A 19,577-nucleotide genomic window follows, 5' to 3' on the forward strand; every position below is an offset into this window, starting at 1 on the left:
TACCTACTGATCTCCTTGTACTGGCATGCTTTTGAACTGCTAGGTTGGCAGGAGCTGGGACAGAGCAACGGGAGCTTACCCCGTTGTGGGGATTCAAACTGCCAATCTTCTGATCGGCAAGTCCAAGAGGCTCAGTGGTTTAGATCGCAGCGCCACCCGCATATATGCACAATTCTCAAACATGAAAGGCCACTGTGGTATCTAACAAGGTTCTCCTACTCCAGGCCCTTACCAGGTGTCTGTACTGATCAGCCTTTGGCCCATTACATGAACCCAGTGGTTTCAAAACTATCTATAGCTCTATCAATGAACATCTCTGCCGCACAAACATTCTGAAGCATCCATTTGTCACAGTAAGTTCTCATAGAACAGTAGCCTGGGTTTTGACCCACGTGAATTGTGGGTTCATTGCATGATCACAGCCCACACTCCTTGTGGCTTTGCAATGCAGAGAAAAGAATTGACCAGTGGTCTTCCAGGGAATCTTGGCCACCACCACCAATCTTCTCAGAGGAATCTCATGGTTTTCTAAAGAAGCCAACTTAAATCTAAGCATTCATCTTCACGTCAAACACCAGATGTTTCGGCACAGGCAAATTATCTCAGATTCTTTGTATGTAACAATAGTCGTGTTTCTGAAAGCAAGCCAGAGGTGTTCTCCAGCTATTACCAACAAAACAAGCAGCACTCCTAATAAACTGCATGTCTGTCAATAGGACAGGAATGTTTCCAGGAGGACTCTGAAGTGTCAATATGCAAAGGAAACTACTTCCCTTAACTTCTAACCAAAGGTGACCACGGGCACACGCATACATACCTGCACTTTCTCTCTCTCTGCATTCAGACTTTCCTGCAACTGTTGGAGCTCCCTTTCCAAATGTTCCACCCTCTGGCGGTACCGTAAGCTCTCCACTTGTGCCACCTCAAACCTCGTTTCCGCAATCTCCTTCTCTCTGCGTATAAACCTGCGGTGGAAAGAAGCACTGCTTGAGATTAAATGCCTCAACGAAACACTGTTTAGCCTGCAAAGCTAAAAATGGCTGGGTTTTAAAGGGAAGTTGGAAAACATGACCACTGGGCTAATTGATATTGGGATTTGTTTTGGCCCTATAATGTTATTACAGGCAAATGCAGACACAGTGCGAGATCATATAGTTTAGGATCTGAAAGTGGGTTGTCGGACTATTCTATGTTACCAGTGTGTTTGTGTGTGCATTGCTATATGTGTGCATTGCTACCCTTGGTTAAGGTTTAAGCCATGTTTCTGAATTGGAGTTTAGGAGCACCCTTCAGTTAGCAATGGCCACATAAGATACCCAAGAGGGAGAAGACACACGGGGCGAGGATTTGAGTGCAAGAAAGGAGTGCGTCTACAATCCTGCTTCTTCTTCCTGACCACTAGAATACGGCTCTTTCAACTGCTCCAGAAAATCACAATTGTTTCAGTGAAAGAAGGAGAGCAAACCAGATTCTTGATGAGCCATCTGCTTACCACAAAAGCCTACCCCCTGCCTTCGACCACAAGGTGGAGCAAAATCCCAACCAGATGACCTTCTATACCATTGGGAAGAAGTTTTGATTTTGTCAAATCTGCTCAAATACTAGGAATTTCAAAAATCCCCTTGAAACATTTGCAAATGGGCTCTGAAGCAGGGTACAGGTAATATTTTGTTGCGAGCCACCCAGAGTGGCTGGGGCAACCCAGTCAAATGGGCAGCTTATAACAGTAATAAAAATAAAGATGGTGCTCTCTCCAAATGTTGTAGATTATAGACTTTATCATCCCTTGCCCTGTTCTCTGGGGATTTGTAGCCCACATTTTCTGGAGCTTACCCACTTTGTGCACTCCTGTGGTTCATTACTTTGCCAATTAAATAAATAAATTAATTAATAATAATAATAATAATAATAATAATAATAATAATAATAATAATAATAATTTTATATACCCCACCCTTCCCGGTTTAAAAACTGGGCTCAGGACAGCTAACAGCAAATATAAAACATTGATTAAAATGTGACTTAATAACAGCATAAAATACAACATAAAATGCAACATCAATATCAATAAAATTCAAAAATTCAGGGGTCATTTTGGGGGAAAACAAAACAAAACCACCCCAGTCAGTAGACATCACCAGGGCTAACTGGCCAAGTTGGTCCTACTAGGGCCAGCAAGGAGACCAGGGAAGAATTTAAATGTGGGGTCCCAGAAAGGGTTTCTTCATAGAAAAGGGAATAGACGATCAGGCCAATTCAAATTGAAGGCCAGGTGGAATAGCTCTGTCTTACAGGCCCTGAAGAAGGATATCAAGGCCTGCAGGGCTCTAGTCTCGTGGGACAGAGCGTTCCACCAGGTTGGAGCAGTCACTGAAAAAGCCCTGGCCCTGGTGGAGGATAGTCTGGCTTCCTTAGGGCCTGGGAATGAAATCAGATCCATACACTAAATAACACACCTGAGAATTTCCACTATCTGTTCTTGTGATTTTCCTTCTTCAGTGAGAGACACATTTAATGATCCTGGCATGCCTTCCTTCATTGAAGACATCATCTTGTCGCTGAGAGTTTCCAGCTGTTCATGCAACAGTCTGTTCTGTTTTTCTAAGTCTTCACAGCGAGAAGCCAGCTTAGAAGCTTCATCCTTTAAGAGAATATGAAAGCTGATCACTTCAGAAGATTTTATTTTTTAATGCCACCCGCTTTCAGGATTGCACATATGTATAAAACTTGTACAGTCGGAAAAGTTACCTTTAACATTCTCTCTCTCTCTTCCCACGAAGCTCTGCTCTCTCTCAATGCAGCTTCTGCTTTCTGGGCAGCTTCCTCAAGTTGCTGCTTTATTGCGGAATTCTTAGCAACTTGTTCTTTGGCAGCCTGCAAGGCTTCAACATCAGAGGCATGAAGCATCAGCTCCCGCTCATATTTATTTTGTGCTTCCGCTGCTATCTTGGCCTGTAAAAAACAACACCCAGCTATCACCACTTCTGAACTTTTAAGGAATTAAATTCACTTTATCTGGCCTCCTGCACTTTAAAGGTTCTCATTTTGTCACTAAAGTGATGTGTAAGTTTAAGTGGGGAAAACAAAACCCAGCCTATTCCAAGCAGCCTTGCTGGTTCTCCTAAAATTTAGGATACAAGAGTTTTCCACCACTGCATTCTAGATTAGACAGATTTATTTTTTGTAGCAGGAGCCCACTGATTACATAAGCTTGCATACAAGTTCCCAAGCGATATAGAATTGCAGAATGCCGCGGCGAGACTCCTTATGGGGTCTTCGCTGCGAGATCACATTCATCCGGTACTATACCAGCTGCACTGGCTCCCGGTGGAGTACAGGATCAGGTTTAAGGTGCTGGTTTTAACCTTTAAAGCCCTATACGGCCTAGGACCCTCGTACCTACGGGACCGCCTCTCCTGGTATGCCCCACAGAGAAACCTATGGTCTGCAAATAATAACATCCTCAAGGTCCCAGGCCTCAGAGAGGTTAGGCTGGCCTCAACTAGAGCCAGGGCCTTCTCGGCTGCGGCTCCAATCTGGTGGAATGCTCTGTCACAAGAGACCTGACATCTTTCCGCAGGGCCTGCAAGACAGAGTTGTTCCGCCAGGCCTTTGGTCAGGGCGCAGCCTGACTCCCTCCTCTGGCAACCTGCACAGAATTTTGCTTAATTGGTTGCCATCAATTTGATTTAATTAATTTTTATAATGAAATATTTTTAGATTGTGTGACTATTTGATTATTTGATTGTTGTTAGCCGCCCTGAGCCTGGCTTCGGCTGGGGAGGGCGGGATATAAATAAAATTTATTATTTATTATTACAGTGTCATTCTAACAAAAAGGAATAAGACACTGATGCTTCACATTTTAATGAGTGCAGACCAACATGCAATAAACTAAACATTCAGTTACAGTGGTACCTTGGTTTACAACCATAATCTGTTCCAGAGGTCCGCTCGTAAACCAAAACAGGTTGTAACCCAAGGTGCTCTTTCGCCAATGGGGCCTCCCCCCAAAATTTTCATCATCATCAAACCTTTTATTGGCATCACATACAAACATCCATAGCAAATCAATACAGAGTTCCTGCCTTCCCAGTGACACAAACCATTTGTCAAATGAAAGAGGCAAAGCAGTCTAACATTACATCTCTAGGTCTCCAGGGAGATCAGACATCTGCAATGTGTTTTGACGACAAAAAACCAGATGAAGATATTTAGCCACTAACTTGGTGAGCTCTTGATTATTCCCCAATAATAGAAAATATATGACCTCTGGTTTCCATTTGGGGATGCAGAGTTGATCTAGGAACTGCTGACGGAGATCAGCATATAGTTTACATTTAAGAACCATATGTGTAAGTGTCAGGGAACTGCCATCAGAGCATCAGGTGGTGGAGGGACTCAGGCAGGATGAAAGAGACTCAACTGCTGAAGCAGGGACCAGCAGGGGGAGGAGTGGGTCTCTGAGGGAATGCGAGCAGGAGGGAGGGCTCAGGGAGGCTTCCAGCGAGAACAGTGGGGAGGTATCGGAATCTCCCATAGGGAGACCCACACCTCGCAGGAAACTGTCACGCCGTGAGTCCAGGAGACGCGTTTCCGTTAAGGAACTTCTTTGCTGGAAACGCTTCCGCAGACAGCCACTGTCGGACTCTACTAGTGACTAGAGCAGACATGTCTGAGGAGCTCCGTCACACACGGAGGTTTGTGGGGTCGCACAAACTCTGAGGGAGCACGTTTTCACGCACAAGCAGCTAATCCAACCCTCACAGCAGTCCGACAGTCTTTGTACGCTGCCTGTGCAAGAGAAGGCATCATGAGCGAACCAACCGGAACCGGAGGAGCAGGGGCTGGAGCTGGTCCAAGCTTGGAAGATAGATACCGAGCGTTGGAGGTTCAACTGGCCCTGCAGACGGCGAGGTTGGAGGAGAGAAGGGCTCAGGATGCAGACAAGAAGGGGAGAGCCACGCAATTCCCCAGAAAGGTACCAGGATTGGTGCAGAAATTTGGGGGGGACCCCAAGGACTACCATGCTTTTAGGACAGAGATGCAATATGCCCTTAATGTGCAGTTCGATGAGTTCCCTGATGAGGAATCGCGAGTTGCTTTTGTAATTGGGCATCTTGAGAAGGGGGCTAGAGACTGGGTTCGACCCCTAATGGCAACGCACAATGACATACTAAAGGACACAATGAAGTTCTTTCGTGCAATGGATATCATGTTTTCCAGCGATATTGAGGAAGGGGTGGTGCGCAGACAGCTAATGGCTTGTAAGCAGGGAAGTCGATCTGTCCGTGAATATTGGACTGAGTTTACCATGCTGATTCACAGACTGAGTTGGGATTTATCGGCGGCACCCGTTCAAATGCTATTTGAAGAAGGTCTTTCTTCGGGGGTGAAAGACGAGCTGGCACGGAGCCCCAGGGCGGAGTCTATGGATCAGCTGACCAAATCTGCGCTGACCATAGGAGCGCGGCAGGAGGCAAGAGCCTTGGAGAGGCGGGAAGGGAGAGGGGAACGTTGGAAGGAGTTCCGCATTCCAGACATTCCTGAGCCAGCTTTCCCGCCGGCAGAGCCGATGGAAATCGGAACAGCGCGCGCGCGCGCATTTTCAAAAACCAGCGAGGGAGCTAAGAAGGAGGGAAAGGGCCCCCGGAAATGCTATCTCTGCCAACAGCCAGGCCACTTTGCCAGAGTCTGCCCCCAGAGGAAGGAATGGCAAGGGATGGTGGGAGCTGTTGAGGGGGGAGAAGAAGGGGGAGCGGAGCAGGTAAAAGCCAACGCCTGGTTGCCACAATTGGGGCACTGCAGCCAGGCCAAAGAGCAGTGAAAGTGCCCGTGCCAGAAGCTCCTCGACCTGCTCTAGTGATTGAAGTGTCGCTAGAGCTGCAGAATGGGCACCCCCTAAAAATAAAGGCGCTATTGGACTCAGGCAGCTCCTGCAATTTTATGAGCAAGGAGTTTGCTGCTGAACACCAGATACAGACCATCCCTTTAAGCAACCCCCTGCAGGTGACCACGATTGATGGCAGGGAGTTGTTGGGAGGAGGAGTCCGCTTGCAGACTGTCCCAATGATAATGAGGGTGGCAAGGCACACAGAACTGATAGCGTTTAATGTGGCCACCCTGGGAGGCGCTCCCATTATTTTGGGAATGAGCTGGCTAGCTCTACATGATCCGCTGGTTGGCTGGCATCAAAGAGTGGTGTCCTTTGGTTCAGCACATTGCCTAGAACACTGCAAAGGGGAGAAGGGTTCAGCAGGGGCCCAAGCCACCCTAGCAGGGACGGAAGTAATGGGGAAGGTGAAGGTACCACCACAGTATGCAGATCTCAGCGACGTGTTCAGCGAGAAGGAAGCTGACCAACTACCACCTCATAGACCCTTTGATTGTCAGATCAATTTACTCCCAGGAGCACGGCTTCCCGTGGGCAAGTTGTATGCCATGTCAGACAGGGAAATGCAGGAGTTGCGAGGGTTCATTGACAAGAACCTGAAGAGAGGCTTCATCAGAGAGTCCAAAGCAGCAGGGGGGAGCCCAGTGTTCTTTGTGGACAAAAAAAATGCGGACAAGCCGAGACTTGTATGTGATTTTAGGCGGCTGAATGCAGTGACTGAACCGGTGGCGTTCCCTATGCCCAGAATTGATGATATTTTGACCAGGGTGAGGAAGGGAAAGATTTTCACAAAGCTGGATCTAAGGGGGGCGTACAACCTGATACGCATAAGGAAAGGGGATGAATGGAAAACCACCATGTTTACCCCTTTGGGGGCGTTTGAATACCTCGTTATGCCATTTGGATTACAAGCAGGCTCCGCGTGTTTTCAATCTTTTATGAACCACGTGCTGGGCCCTTTGCTCTACAAGAATTGCGTTGCCTTTCTAGATGATGTGTTGGTGTATTCTGAGAATGAGGAGCAACATGTGAGAGACGTCAGAGAAGTGTTGAGCAGACTGCAAGCCAACAGGCTGTGGGTCAAACTGGAGAAGTGTCGGTTCCATACCAAGGAGGTGGAATTCCTGGGGTACCGCCTGTCAGACAAGGGATTGGCCATGGATCCCGGCAAGGTACAGGCAGTGCTGGAATGGAAAACACCCAAAACCAAGAAGGATGTGCAGAGGTTCCTAGGGTTTGGAAACTTTTATCGTAAGTTCATCCGCAACTTCGCCCATCTGACGGCGCCCATCACTGACTGTCTCAGCAGTAAAAAGAAGTTTGTATGGACGGCGGAGGCGGAGCGAGCGTTTGAGGAACTGAAAAGGGCCTTCGCCTCTGAAGAACAACTTCTGCATGTGGATTTACGAAAGAAGCTAAGGGTTGAAACAGACGCATCTGACAGAGCCATAGGGGCGGTGCTTCTTCTGCAGCCGGGGAAGGAGGAGTCAGAGTGGCGTCCGTGTGCCTTCTTCTCGCGGAAGCTGAACAAATCCGAGAGGAACTACACGGTGTACGACCGAGAACTGCTTGCTATTCATGAGGCGTTCCGGAGATGGAGGCATCTGCTAGTTGGTGCACAACATAAAGTGCAAGTGTGCACGGACCATAAAAATCTAGAGTACTGGAGAACGGCGCGAGTGCTCAACCAAAGGCAGTTGAGATGGGCCCAAGAGTTCTCCAAATTTAACTTTGAGATTTGTTATGTGCCAGGCCCAGAGAATGTTAGGGCGGACGCTCTCTCACGCAAACCTGAATATTTGGAGGGGGAGGGAGCACCCGAAGAAACCCATATCATTCCAGAGGACCGCTGGGTGTGTGGGGCGACTTTGGTGGGGCAAAGGGAATTGGTAGAGGGTACGGTGCAGGATGCATACGCCCAGGGGAAACTCAGGGATCTCAGAGGGGAGGAAGACAAATCCGGTGGTTTTGAGGAGAGAAATGGGGCATTGTATTATAAGGGAGCGTTATATATACCTGAAGGGGAATTGAGGGAGAAGGTACTCAAGCAGCTGCACGATAGCCCCACAGCAGGGCACTTTGGGCAACACAAAACCATGTGGCTGGTTACCAGGGAATTTTGGTGGCCCAAGGTCAGGGAAGATGTGCGGGAGTATGTGAGAGGGTGTGAACAATGCCAAAGAGCCAAGGGGGAGAGGCAGGCGCCGGCTGGTTTATTAGAACCACTGCCCACACCTGAGAGACCGTGGGAAGCAGTAGCAATAGATTTCATGACTGATCTGCCAAGGTCTAGAGGGAAAACAGCCATCATGGTTGTAGTAGACCTGTTAACTAAAATGGCCCACTTCATAGCCTGCTCACATGCGGTTACAGCAGAAGAAACTGCCAAATTGTTTGTAGAGAATGTGTTTAGGTTGCATGGCGCCCCCTTGAGGGTGGTTTCAGACCGAGGGAAACAATTTACTTCCAGGTTCTGGAGGAAGCTCATGAGCTTACTGCATGTAGAGGTTAATTTCTCGACGGCCCGTCATCCTGAAACCAACGGGCAGGCGGAAAGAGCAAATGGGGTTCTCCAACAATATTTGAGGTGTTATGTTAATGACAGAGAGAATGATTGGGTGGAGAAGTTGGCGTTGGCAGAATTTGCCTACAACAATGCAGAGAACGTGTCCACGGGGATGAGCCCCTTTTTGGCTAATCACGGGTGCCATCCCAGAGCCTTCCCAGGGGGGGAGGGGGAGAACTGGAGCGTTCCAGCTGCAGAACAGTTCGTGGAAGAAATGGAAGCGATCCATCGCCAGCTCCAACTCAATTTAAACAGGGCTAAGGAGGAATATAAGAGGCAGGCAGACAAAAACAGAAGGGAAGGTGAAAGCATCAGGGTGGGGGACCAGGTGTGGCTGTCAACCCAAGGGTTGCCATTCAAAGGAGGTTGTAAGAAATTAAGACCCAAAAGGCTGGGTCCGTTTGAAGTCATACAGCAGGTCAATCCAGTGGCTTTCAGGCTCCGGTTACCGAACCACATGAAGCTGCACCCAGTTTTTCACAGGTCGTTGCTGTCACCGTATAGAGGAGACAGTGAGGGGAGGGTCACTAGGGGACCAGCAATGGAGGAGAAGGAACACAGCTACCATGTAGCGGAGATCCTCGATTCCAGGTGGAAGGGAGATCAAGTAGAGTATTTGGTAATGTGGGAAGGGGAACCGGAGTCGGAAAACACCTGGGTTAGGGCAGAGGATGTCAATGACGAGGTTTTAATAGAGACTTTTCATCAGAGGTTCCCACGTAAACCTCAGCCTGTAGCGAGGTTCCGAAGGGAATACTTTGCCACCACCGACGAGGAAGAGGAGTTGGAGGGGTTCCCAGATTCTGAAGAGGAGGAGGATTCAGCTGGCCAGGACGACGATCGATGGAGAGAATTGTTCGAGACGTCAGAAGATGAGGAAGATTCGTTTCGGGGTTTTAGCCCTTCACCTCCCAGGGGGGAGGAATTGGGAGGGGGTGAGGGGGGCCCTGGAGGGGAGGTGGATGTCAGGGAACTGCCATCAGAGCATCAGGTGGTGGAGGGACTCAGGCAGGATGAAAGAGACTCAACTGCTGAAGCAGGGACCAGCAGGGGGAGGAGTGGGTCTCTGAGGGAATGCGAGCAGGAGGGAGGGCTCAGGGAGGCTTCCAGCGAGAACAGTGGGGAGGTATCGGAATCTCCCATAGGGAGACCCACACCTCGCAGGAAACTGTCACGCCGTGAGTCCAGGAGACGCGTTTCCGTTAAGGAACTTCTTTGCTGGAAACGCTTCCGCAGACAGCCACTGTCGGACTCTACTAGTGACTAGAGCAGACATGTCTGAGGAGCTCCGTCACACACGGAGGTTTGTGGGGTCGCACAAACTCTGAGGGAGCACGTTTTCACGCACAAGCAGCTAATCCAACCCTCACAGTAAGCTTCCACCTGATGGTCTTCACACGGACAAATTCTTTCTCCTTCCAAATTTGTTCGTGATAAAAAACGGTTGTAATCCAAAAAAGTTCGCAAACCAGGGCATGCACTTCTGGGCTTGACGTGTTTGTAATATAAAACGTATTACAGTTTTGTAAATCAGTGAGAGATTTTACTTTCTTGGGCTCCATGATCACTGCAGATGGTGACAGCAGTCACAAAATTAAAAGACGCCTGCTCCTTGGGAGAAAGGCGATGGCAAACCTAGACAGCGTCTTAAAAAGCAGAGACATCACCTTGCCAACAAAGGTCCATATAGTTAAAGCCATGGTTTTCCCAGTAGTGATGTATGGAAGTGAGAGCTGGACCATCAAGAAGGCTGATTGCCGAAGAATTGATGCTTTTGAATTATGGTGCTGGAGGAGACTCTTGAGAGTCCCATGGACTGCAAGAAGATCAAACGTATCCATTCTTAAGGAAATCAGCCCTGAGTGCTCACTGGAAGGACAGATCCTGAAGCTGAGGCTCCAATACTTTGGCCACCTCATGAGAAGACTCCCTGGAAAAGACCCTGATGTTGGGAAAGATTGAGGGCACAAGAAGAAGGGGATGACAGAGGACGAGATGGTTGGACGGTGTTCTCGAAGCTACAAACATGAGTCTGACCAAACTGCGGGAGGCAGTGAAAGACAGGAGTGCCTGGCGTGCTCTGGTCCATGGGGTCACGAAGAGTTGGAAACGACTAAACAACAACAACAACATGCAAATCAGACTGTTCGCAAACCAAGGTACCACTGTACTCCTATTAGGCTACTACAGGGAACACCAACCTGGTGCCTGTAGACTTGCTTAGTGTTCCCGAGCTACCAGAGAGCCAGCGTCAGATTGGTGGCCTTCCCTTTTTCTTTTTAGTTTTCTTTTGGGAGGGATCTTTTTTTGGAGATCGCAGGCACCTTTCTTTGCCTCTGGAGGAGCTTTTCTGAATGTGGAGGGTAGCTTGTTCACGAATGGTCTCTGTGTGTAACTGAGAGAGATGTACTTGGGCAGCAAGAGATGGAGAGATGTGCCGTGTCTGCGTGTTTGGTGTGTGTGAAAGAGACGGGAAGGTATTATGAACATTTGTTCTGAGTATGTGTGTAGTTTGTGAGACAGAGAGATAGGTGTACATGAGGGTAGGTGGGTGGAGGGGAGGGGGAGAGGGAGAGAGGGGGACAGGGAGAGAGAGAGAGGGAGGGAGAGGTATGTACCGTCTGGAGGAGATGTATGTGGAGTACGGGGGCAGGTATGTTATCAATGTGTGGTCTGCATGTATGCAGGGTCTGTGAGACAGAGAGGGAAAACTACATCTGAGTAGACAGAGGCAGCTATATATGGGAAGTACTTGTGTATCTCTGTGTGTGTGTGTGTGTGTGTGTGTGTGCGTGCACATGGAAAAACAATGAGACTGTATGAGTGAGAGATGCAATACTTGCTTGTGGTCTGTGCGGTGTGTGGACAGCTTGTATATTTCTCCTGGTACTGGGGAATGCTCCCTGTTATTACACATCAACAGCATTTTTTGGGATGGCGGGAGGAAATATAAATATTGTGTGATCTCCACAATCAGGAACCAGGAGGACATAGCTGATTTCCTAAGCAGGGGTAAGCAGCAATGACTACACACTCTCCAATTTTGTGTTATGCCACGCACTCACAGCACTCATGTTGTGCTACACCACACACCCGTGACAGCCACACCCTTTTTCAGAACCAAAATGTGCCCCTGCTGGTCCAAAAAGGTTGGCAACCACTGGGGCTGGTACAAAAGCAGTGCGTGAGTGCACAATCCTCATTTATGAGAAACACAGTCATGGAAAATCAATGTGAAGGAATGGGTTTCCCAAATCCAAAACTGACTGTGCAGGCAGTTTGAAACTGCACCAAAATCCCTATTTTCCCCTTAGCTAAAATGCTTTAACTTGAGCTCTTGAGCCAAAACCCAGGTGTATAAACAAGTGCTCAGAGCCCTCTCCTTTATCAGTTCGTGACGGCAAGGATGGCCTTGACTGTACCTGTAGAACAGGGAAGACACGTCTGTGCCTTATCTTATGTCCTGACCACAAAGATGCACAGACCTAGTCCGGGAACAGCGCCAGAGTGTGTTCTTGGGAGTTGATGACCTCTTGCTCCAAGAGCAAGCATAGGAAACAGGAACAACCTTTTATGGTCAGAAGTACAGGAAGTAATACCCTTTTATGGTTAAGAATACTGGAGCAGGAACATCTGTGATGTCAACCTGCGTGCACAAGCTGACGTGGCTGGATTCCTGGGGAAGGGGGAGAGGGTCCCTGGAGGATATATATACTGCATGTAATCTCTCATTTCTTTGGACTTGCTGTGGACTGACCACACAAGTGCCTTTCTGTTGTTCCGGAGAGCAGAAATAAAGAACTCTTTCTCTGAACCAACCCTCAGTGTCATTTGACTTCCTTCCTCCTGTCCGCAGACCCAATCGGTGAACTCCAATAAGGCTACAAATGGAACATAAATTATCAACAATATTCTGTGTCTGGATAGGCCTTATAAAAACTTACTTGTTCTTGGCAGTCCCGTTTAGCATGCTGCTCGTTGGTAAGAGCTGTATTTGCTCTCTGAAGAGCTTCCTGGACTTCAGACTTCATACTGGCGAGATTTTTCTTCAGCTCGGAAAGCTAGTCATTAAACATCAAGAGTCAAACAATCACAAATTTTGAAAACCATTACATTTTAAAGTTGCAGCTGATTGGCGCACTGAATAATCAAAATTTAATTAAGTGCTAAACCTGAATTTGACTTAATTCAAGGTCATCTGAGGCAGTTCTTTACTTCTACAGCAACTTCCCCAATAAAATAGCCTTTGCATGCTTAGGGCAGATTGCTATAATCGTGCTTTTCATCTGGATGAAACAAACACTGTCATCACTGGCTGTTTTCCATCACACGCTGAGGAAAAAGGAAGATTTCAAAAGATAAAGCTTATTTTGCGATGACCGCATCAGAAAAAATACCGTATTTTTCGCTCTATAAGACACACCTAGTTTTTGGAGGAGGAAAACAAGAAAAAAAATATTCTGAATCCCAGAAGCCGGAACAGCAGGAGGGATCGCTGCGCAGTGAAAGCAGCAATCCCTCTTGCTGTTCTGGCTTCTGGGATAGCTGCACAGCCTGCATTCGCTCCATAAGACGCACACACACTTCCCCTTACTTTTTAGGAGGGAAAAAGTGAGCCTTATAGAGCAAAAAATATGGTAATTGTGTGAATTAATTAACACAAGTAACTCTGTATGTCCAATGGGGCTTTGGGTGCCAGTTTTTAAGAACAGCAGCCCTGACACACACACGCCACATGGCAAACAGAGAGGACTTGCAAAAGCACACGGCAAAATGGCATTAGGGTCTGTCGTTCACCAAGTTAAAGAAAACCTTAAGAATAAAAATTACACTAGATGTGCTCAAGTCCTTCCACAGAGAAGCCCTCTGTAGCCTGGCCGAGTTTTCTTGCTAGCTACAGTGAAAGGAAAATGTATGATGGAGAATACTCGTGCTTCTATACCTGCTGTTCCATGTTCTCTATAGCTTTACGTTTCTCATCCTGAAGCTCCTGTTTTTCCTTCTCTGCCTCCATCAATTTCTTTTCTAGTTGGGACTGGTACTCAGAGGCCTCCTTCAGGCGGGCTTCAACGGCAGCGCGAACTTCTTCAGTTACCTGCACAATTAACTCAGTTTTAAATGTGATATCCCTAAGTGGCACACAGCACACAGGAGACCTGCTTACAGTCCATCACTTTCACTGAGAACGGAAAGCAAGCTTGAGAAATACAGGCCAATGCTCAAATCCGAACCCTAACCCTCCTATTTTAAAGGGTGAGAAAAATCTACAAGTGTAACAGATAAAGGGCAAGCTGTTAGCTTGAGGCTTCTGCTGTGAGGACAAAGCATGTCTGAGATACTCTTGGACCACTTTTTATTTTATAGTTCCTAAATAAATGCCAATTAAAAATGAGATGTTTTCCACCAGCTCTCAGCAAGATCAGCTCATATAAGGGACGGGGGAAGCTACCTACACAAATTATTTGACCGTATTGATCACAGCAGCAGTGGGCAACCTCCGGCCCACAGGTCTAATTAGATCTGTCAGGGATCCTAATCTGGTCCGCAAACATATGCATCTGTATGGATTTTTAGGAGAGGGCAGTAAAAAGTGAAAGAGGAGAGCAGGCTAGTTGTTCACAAAAAGGAAGGGAGTGGGGAAATAGTGCCTGTGCATTTTAAATAATATTTTGGGTTCTACAAATGTTATAAGCTTTTTCTTCTTCTTTTTTTAGTGAAAGCTGAGAATCTGGAAACTGTTATTCACTTAGAGGGGGGCAACTGCCCCTCCCCATTGTGGGCATCTATGCCATCGAGGCTGTTTCCCCCAAGTCACCCTCATCTGCCTGGAACCTGAGATTACCAGCATTAATTGATCAAGGAAAGGACACAGCTGGTGCACCAGTTTAAAAGTACACTGCCATCTGGGCATGCAAAGCAGTGCTGGATCCCAATTCATGAGGGTTGTTTCCCCCACCTTCTGTCTAAGTCACAAGAAAACTGCTTGCGTTTGTGCGGTTGTACCATGAAAACATGGGGCGCGGGTGGCGCTGTGGGTTAAACCACAGAGCCTAGGACTTGCCGATCAGAAGGTCGGTGGTTCGAATCCCCGCAACGGGACGAGCTCCTGTTGCTTGGTCCCTGTTCCTGCTAACCTAGCAGTTCGAAAGCACGTCCAAGTGCAAGTAGATAAATAGGTACCACTCCGGCGGGAAGGTAAACGGCGTTTCCATGCACTGCTGTGGTTCGCCAGAAACGGCTTAGTCCTGCTGGCCACATGACCTGGAAGCTGTACGCCAGCTCCCTCGGCCAATAAAGTGAGAAGAGCGCCACAACCTCAGAGTCGGTCACTCTGGACCTAATGGTCAGGGGTCCCTTTACCTTTACCTTTTTACCATGAAAACATAGTTCCACGTCTAAGTCATATTTAGCAGGCAGTTTACTAGCCCAGTACCTGCTTCTCTTTGTTCAGGGATTCCTCGAGGCTTACAACCATAGCTTGGTATTGCTCCACATTACTTGTGGCAATCTTCAGCCTTTCCTTCAAATCATTCACTTGCTCCTCAGACTGTCTCAATCGGCTTACGAGATCATCCACATCCTCGCTTGCGCTTGGCTGGCCTAAAAATGGCAAAGATAAAGTTAAACAAAATAAAGCGTTCTTCAAATTAATTCTGGATTTGGGGGCATACTACATGGAAGCTGAGAGCTGGACCATAAAGAAGGCTGATCGCCGAAGAATTGATGCTTTTGAATTATGGTGCTGGAGGAGACTCTTGAGAGTCCCATGGACTGCAAGAAGATCAAACCTATCCATTCTTAAGGAAATCAGACCTGAGTGCTCACTGGAAGGACAGATCGTGAAGCTGAGACTCCAATACTTTGGCCATCTCATGAGAAGAGAAGACTCCCTGGAAAAGACCCTGATGTTGGGAAAGATGGAGGGCACAAGGAGAAGGGGATGACAGAGGACGAGATGGTTGGACAGTGTTCTCGAAGCTACCAGCATGAGTTTGACCAAACTGCGGGAGGCAGTGGAAGACAGGAGTGCCTGGCGTGCTCTGGTCCAGGGGGGTCATGAAAAGTCGGACACGACTGAACAACAACAAACATGGAAGCTGTTTTCTCATGTTTTACAGTCTTCAGGGGTCTGCAACCCGCGGCTCCGGAGCCGCATGTGGCTCTTTTACACCTTTGCCGCGGCTCTGGGGCGGATACTAGGAAGGGGAGGAGGCGCACTGTGTGCCCCGACACTCCCCACTGTGGCGGGCACTGTACTGGCTGTGACGTCGCATGGGGGCGGTGCATGCATTAGTCACGCACCGTCCCGACGTCACCTTCCCACCCGCTGTCAGATCGCGGCTCTGGAGATATATTTGTTTTAAATGTCGCAATGGTTTTGCGGCTCTCAGTTGTTTTTTTCTTCGGAAATGGGTCCAAGTGGCTCTTTTTGTCTTAAAGGTTGCAGACCCCTGCGCTAGACAAAGGTTCAACTTAGCAAATGTTTACACTTTTTCTTTTCTTACCTTGACCAGGAGCTCTTTGTGATGACTGGGATGCTAACTGGGCCTCCATATTGTGAAGCTGTTGTTTTAATGTTGCAATGTCCTTTTGGGCATTCTTCAACAGTTCTTTTGTGCTAGCATGAAGATTTATTTCTGTCTCAAGCTGTCTTTTAGCATCCAATAAGTGAATCTGAAAAGGAACGGCCATACTTTACTTCAAATCCAGCGACTAAAACGTAACTCAACTGCAACCACAGGTAGCTTAAAACAGAATTTTGCACATCTCTTCACAAAACTGAGAAAAACTATGAACTGCAGAAGATATTTGCGTTTTGTTTGGGGAAATGTGAATTAGGTAGGTTTGTATGAAAATGTACATTAAATGAATTTCTTCCCCCTTCCCTATGTGTAATAGGTAGGTTGTACAGCAGCTCTCATGTTTGCTCAAGCATAAGATTTCTTTGGATTTTGTTTCACTTTTCTACGCTCTCCTCTAGAAACATTATAAGGCATTTCTTCCATGAGTGGATAAAGCCTTCTACACATGGGGCAGTTTTCGAAGCAACTCTACGACTTGAATAAAGACTGTATGAGCTCCATTCTGGTGCCTTGAACCAGAAATGAATGGAGATCCATTTGTCTTTCTTTTCAAAAACCACAAGAGTGCTATGTCAACGACTTGTTTCTTTAATTTCTCATACTTACATCTTGAGTTTTGTTAACTGAATGCCTTTGTTCCGCCTCATTTTCTAGTTTTTTCTTCAGTTGGGCTATTTCACGCTCCAATTTCTCTATTTGGTTATTGAGCCTCTGTTGAGTTTCGGTTTCAGCCCTTTCCAGTATCACCTAGTAAAGGACAATATATACTAACATGGAACATTTTTGCTGAATTGTGCTGAAAGGAAGAGCTCTCCCAAATGCTTCTGTAGAATAGTTTGGATTTGATACCCCGCTTTATCACTACCCGAAGGAGTCTCTAAGCGGCTAACATTCTCCTTTCCCTTCCTCCCCCACAACAAACACTCTGTGAGGTGAGTGGGACTGAGAGACTTCAGAGGAGTGTGACTAGCCCAAGGGCACCCAGCAGCTGAATGTGGAGGAGCGGAGACGCGAACCCGGTTCACCAGATTACGAGTCTACCGCTCTTAACCACTACATCACACTGGCTCTCTTACTGGCTGTAAAGCCCCCGCCCCCAAATCTGTTACTTACACACAGACCTATGTGCAAGAGACACATTGTGTTGTTCCTGAGCAAGCTTTCCTCCATGAACACCCACTGCTGATACCCAGAGAGCATGAGTAAAGAGAGCACAAACAAACCTGAATAGATTGCAGGTTAGTAAGCAGCATATTTTGTCCTCTTTGTGCTGTTACTAAAGAATCTTTTTGCTGAGTCAGGCGAACCTCTGCCATTTTCAAAATATCCTTCTCTTTTTTCAAATTCTCTGCTCTCACCTTTGAAAGAGATTACATTTGATTCTAGGTTAATTCAATCCTGGTAAGGTTAAGTGTTGACATCTGTATAAAGCGAGTTATTAGCCTAAAATTTACATTCCTGGTGAATTTTCAGCAACTTGAGTACATAAAGCCAAAACAGATTAATCACAGCTTAGCTAGGCTCATGTCGTCCCTAGAAACAGAAATATGTTGCTGTCAACCAACTCAATGAAGGACAATAAGCTTATGATATGATAATCCCCAAAGCTTCTCAAGCTATAATTCTCTTTCTGTGCTATGATCTTCAGATGAAGGGCAGTATATACATTCAATAAACAATAAACAACCAATTCAATAAGTAGCAAGAAGAAGTAGTATTAAGTGGGATATGTGTGTGTTGAATTCACTCACACAACATAATTTTTCCTTCTCCCTTCCCCTGGAACAATTCAGTTATGCATAATATGTTGTACTACTTACCTCTGCCACAGCTAGTTTTTCATTAGCTCCTCTCAGCTCTTGAGTCATAGTGTTGATAATTTGTTCTTGTTTTTGAGTGGTTGCTGAAAGCTTCTGGATTCTTTCATGCAATGATGTTATCTCCCGCCGATATCCTTCCACATTATCCTGCAGCATCTCGTAACTTCACAAGGAACATAGGTAAGATCATATTTCAACCAAACTGGTATTACAAACTCAAATGAGGAGAATTCTAACAATTTTGTTTCCACTAAAATCAACTGGAGACAAACAACTCAATTGGTTTTTGTGTGTGCAAGTTTTCCAGTGGCTAAATTAACTACCGTATTTTTTGCCCTATAGGACGCACTTTTCCCCCTCCAAAAATGAAGGGGAAATCTGGGCGCATCCTATGGGGCGAATGCAGGCTTTTGCTGAAGCTTGGAGAGCGAGAGGGGTCTGTGCGCACCGACCCCTCTTGCTCTCCAGGCTTCAGGAAGACACCCGCAGCCTAGGCAGCCCTGCGGGAGGTCCCGCAGGGCCGTCTAGGCTGCGGATAGCAGCCTGCTTCCCGGAGCGCCGGGCGCGCTGAAAGCAGAGCGCCCGGCGCTTCGGGAACACATCCGCAGCCTAGGCAACCCTGCGGGAGGTCCCGCAGGGCTGTCTAGGCTGCGGATAGCAGCCTGCTTCCCGGAGCGCCGGGTGCGCTGAAAGCAGAGCGCCCGGCGCTTCGGGAACACATCCGCAGCCTAGGCAACCCTGCGGGAGGTCCCGCAGGGCTGTCTAGGCTGCGGATAGTAGCCTGCCGCCCGGCGCGAGGGGCACCCTGAAGCAGAGCGCCCCTCGCGCCGGGCAGACATCCGCAGCGTGGGGATAGCAGCCTGCCACCCGGTGCGCGAGGTGAAGAGCACCCCACGCGCCGGGCAGACATCGGCCAGCCCCACAAGCTTGGGGGACAGCAGGGAGGCGCAGCGCCGCCATCCCGCTGTTCCTCAACCTGTTTCGGTTTCCCCAACCTGCTTTTGGGGGGGGGAATAAAGGGAATTTCCCCCCCTTTATTCCCCCCCCCCAAAAAAACTAGGTGCGTCCTATGGGACGAAAAATACGGTAGTAATCTTACTGAGTACAGACAGTTCAAAGCATGGTTTTCATGCCCCCCCCATAAGTATGTTTAAGAAAGAGGATGCAAGTTACTGAATATTTTTAATCAGTTCATACCTCATTATTTAAAACATTTATTCTCTATCAGCCCAGGATCATAAACAATGGTTTTAAACTAACCATGGTGCAGATGTAATGCCGACCATGGTTACCTAAAACGTGGAGGAAGTTATGACGCTGCATAGTACTCCCATCTCCTAACCTTAGTTTGATCAGGCAATGTTAGAGTCTACCATATTCCTTGAAGTAATTTGTCCTAGTTACTGTACGAGATTCCTGCCACTAAACTCCAGGTTTCAGGGCACAAATTGCAATCCTCCAACTGCATTAATAGTACAGAAGTCTTTTGTCAGCATTCCTTAACGATGGCGTCGTTAGAGGAAGCATCGATTTGAGCTCCGCGTCAGTTGTGCGGTTTTTATTAGTTTTATCAGCTTTTTATTAGCTTTTATCAGTTTTAGTATTTTACTGCTTGGTATCTTTTTCTTAATTACTATAATCACAACGTTTAAGCTAAAAGTTTTAGAGAAAGCCCTGGAAAGTCTCGGAGAAAGCCTTAATTAGCTCCAGCTCGA

At 47.3% G+C, this 19,577-nt stretch overlaps 1 protein-coding gene across 2 annotated transcripts in view; it reads right to left on the reverse strand.

Annotated features, from left to right (window-relative positions):
• Positions 1-19,577, reverse strand: part of TPR (translocated promoter region, nuclear basket protein) — a 68,265-nt gene that overhangs the window by 29,656 nt on the left and 19,032 nt on the right. For both annotated transcript variants that reach the window (XM_083506702.1, XM_083506701.1), the window contains exons 17-26: positions 17,863-18,025; positions 17,266-17,400; positions 16,649-16,789; positions 15,965-16,133; positions 14,893-15,059; positions 13,402-13,554; positions 12,404-12,520; positions 2,749-2,952; positions 2,457-2,641; positions 818-965 (exon numbers count right to left, since the gene is read on the reverse strand). In XM_083506702.1, the coding sequence (XP_083362828.1) occupies positions 818-965; positions 2,457-2,641; positions 2,749-2,952; positions 12,404-12,520; positions 13,402-13,554; positions 14,893-15,059; positions 15,965-16,133; positions 16,649-16,789; positions 17,266-17,400; positions 17,863-18,025 (1,582 nt within the window). The remainder of the gene's footprint in view (positions 1-817; positions 966-2,456; positions 2,642-2,748; positions 2,953-12,403; positions 12,521-13,401; positions 13,555-14,892; positions 15,060-15,964; positions 16,134-16,648; positions 16,790-17,265; positions 17,401-17,862; positions 18,026-19,577) is intronic.

This window comes from Podarcis liolepis, assembly GCF_965112155.1.
Source record: "Podarcis liolepis genome assembly, chromosome: 6".
Taxonomy (NCBI): Eukaryota; Metazoa; Chordata; class Lepidosauria; order Squamata; family Lacertidae; genus Podarcis; species Podarcis liolepis.